Source organism: Perkinsus marinus (genome assembly GCF_000006405.1).
Source record: "Perkinsus marinus ATCC 50983 genomic scaffold scf_1104296927828, whole genome shotgun sequence".
Classification (NCBI taxonomy): Eukaryota; Perkinsozoa; order Perkinsida; family Perkinsidae; genus Perkinsus; species Perkinsus marinus.
Genome location: NW_003217043.1, coordinates 1 through 895, shown reverse-complemented (window position 1 = coordinate 895; position 895 = coordinate 1). Strand labels below are relative to the sequence as shown.

The following is an 895-nucleotide window of genomic DNA, read 5'->3' as shown; positions in this document are numbered from 1 at the left end:
CTGTGATCGCCGGCCTTCATCCAAATATGGTGGGGACCATGGGCTTCCTGTACACTAAAGGTTCGTCCATACCACGCCAATGGTAAATTACCGAATAGCTTCAATGACGCCTTCCCCAAAGCATCGTGCATGAGCTGAATCATACCGGTGTCTTCATCTCCCTCCAAAGACTCATCGAAGTGCTCCAAAGCGAAGTCATCAGACACGTTGGCAAAGGCGTAGGTATACGGACTGAAGTCACACGAGTTGATTGGTATCCTGCCCATAGTGTAGCGGAGTCCACTCTGGCCAAAGTACCTACACCGACAGATCATCATCATCATCATGGATGTTGGGACAGACACTCACAATTCGATGAATTTGCGTTTATCATCATCACTCAACTTCTTGTAATTCACGCCAGATGCCGCTGTGAATGCACCCCCAAAACCTTCGACAGGTCTAGGATTCAACGACGCTGAAAATGAACGGATACAAGTCTGTTCCGAGACCATGCGTGCTGTGGCCAGTTGAACAACACTTTAACAGAAGTGAATACTCATCGATGCTACATGTTAGCTTACCCGTATTCAACTTGACATGATAAGTAGCTGCCGGACCTTGGTCAATTGTGATGGACCGACGTGTCATATTACCACCATTTTGCGAGGTGACAAACCTAAAGACAATGAGCCCGAGGCGAAGGGTGATGCTTCCTTACGCTGCAGCCCCAGTCGGTGAAGGCGTAGTACTCACTACAGGAGTGCTCGGTACAGGAGTGCTCACTACAGGAGTGCTCACTACAGGAGTGCTCGACACAGGAGTGCTCACTACAGGAGTGCTCACTACAGGAGTGCTCGACACAGGAGTGCTCACTACAGGAGTGCTCACTACAGGAGTGCTCACTACAGGAGTG

The 895-nt window shown here is 49.7% G+C and overlaps 1 protein-coding gene across 1 annotated transcript; it reads right to left on the bottom strand.

Annotated features, from left to right (window-relative positions):
• Positions 1–16: 16 nt before the first annotated feature.
• Pmar_PMAR014763 (glucosylceramidase, putative) lies at positions 17–457 on the bottom strand (the record flags this gene model as incomplete). Its single annotated transcript, XM_002788751.1, has 3 exons — positions 17–54; positions 92–297; positions 349–457. Coding segments are annotated over 3 exons (353 nt in total), but the record flags the coding sequence as incomplete, so codon positions are not given.
• Positions 458–895: the final 438 nt, after the last annotated feature.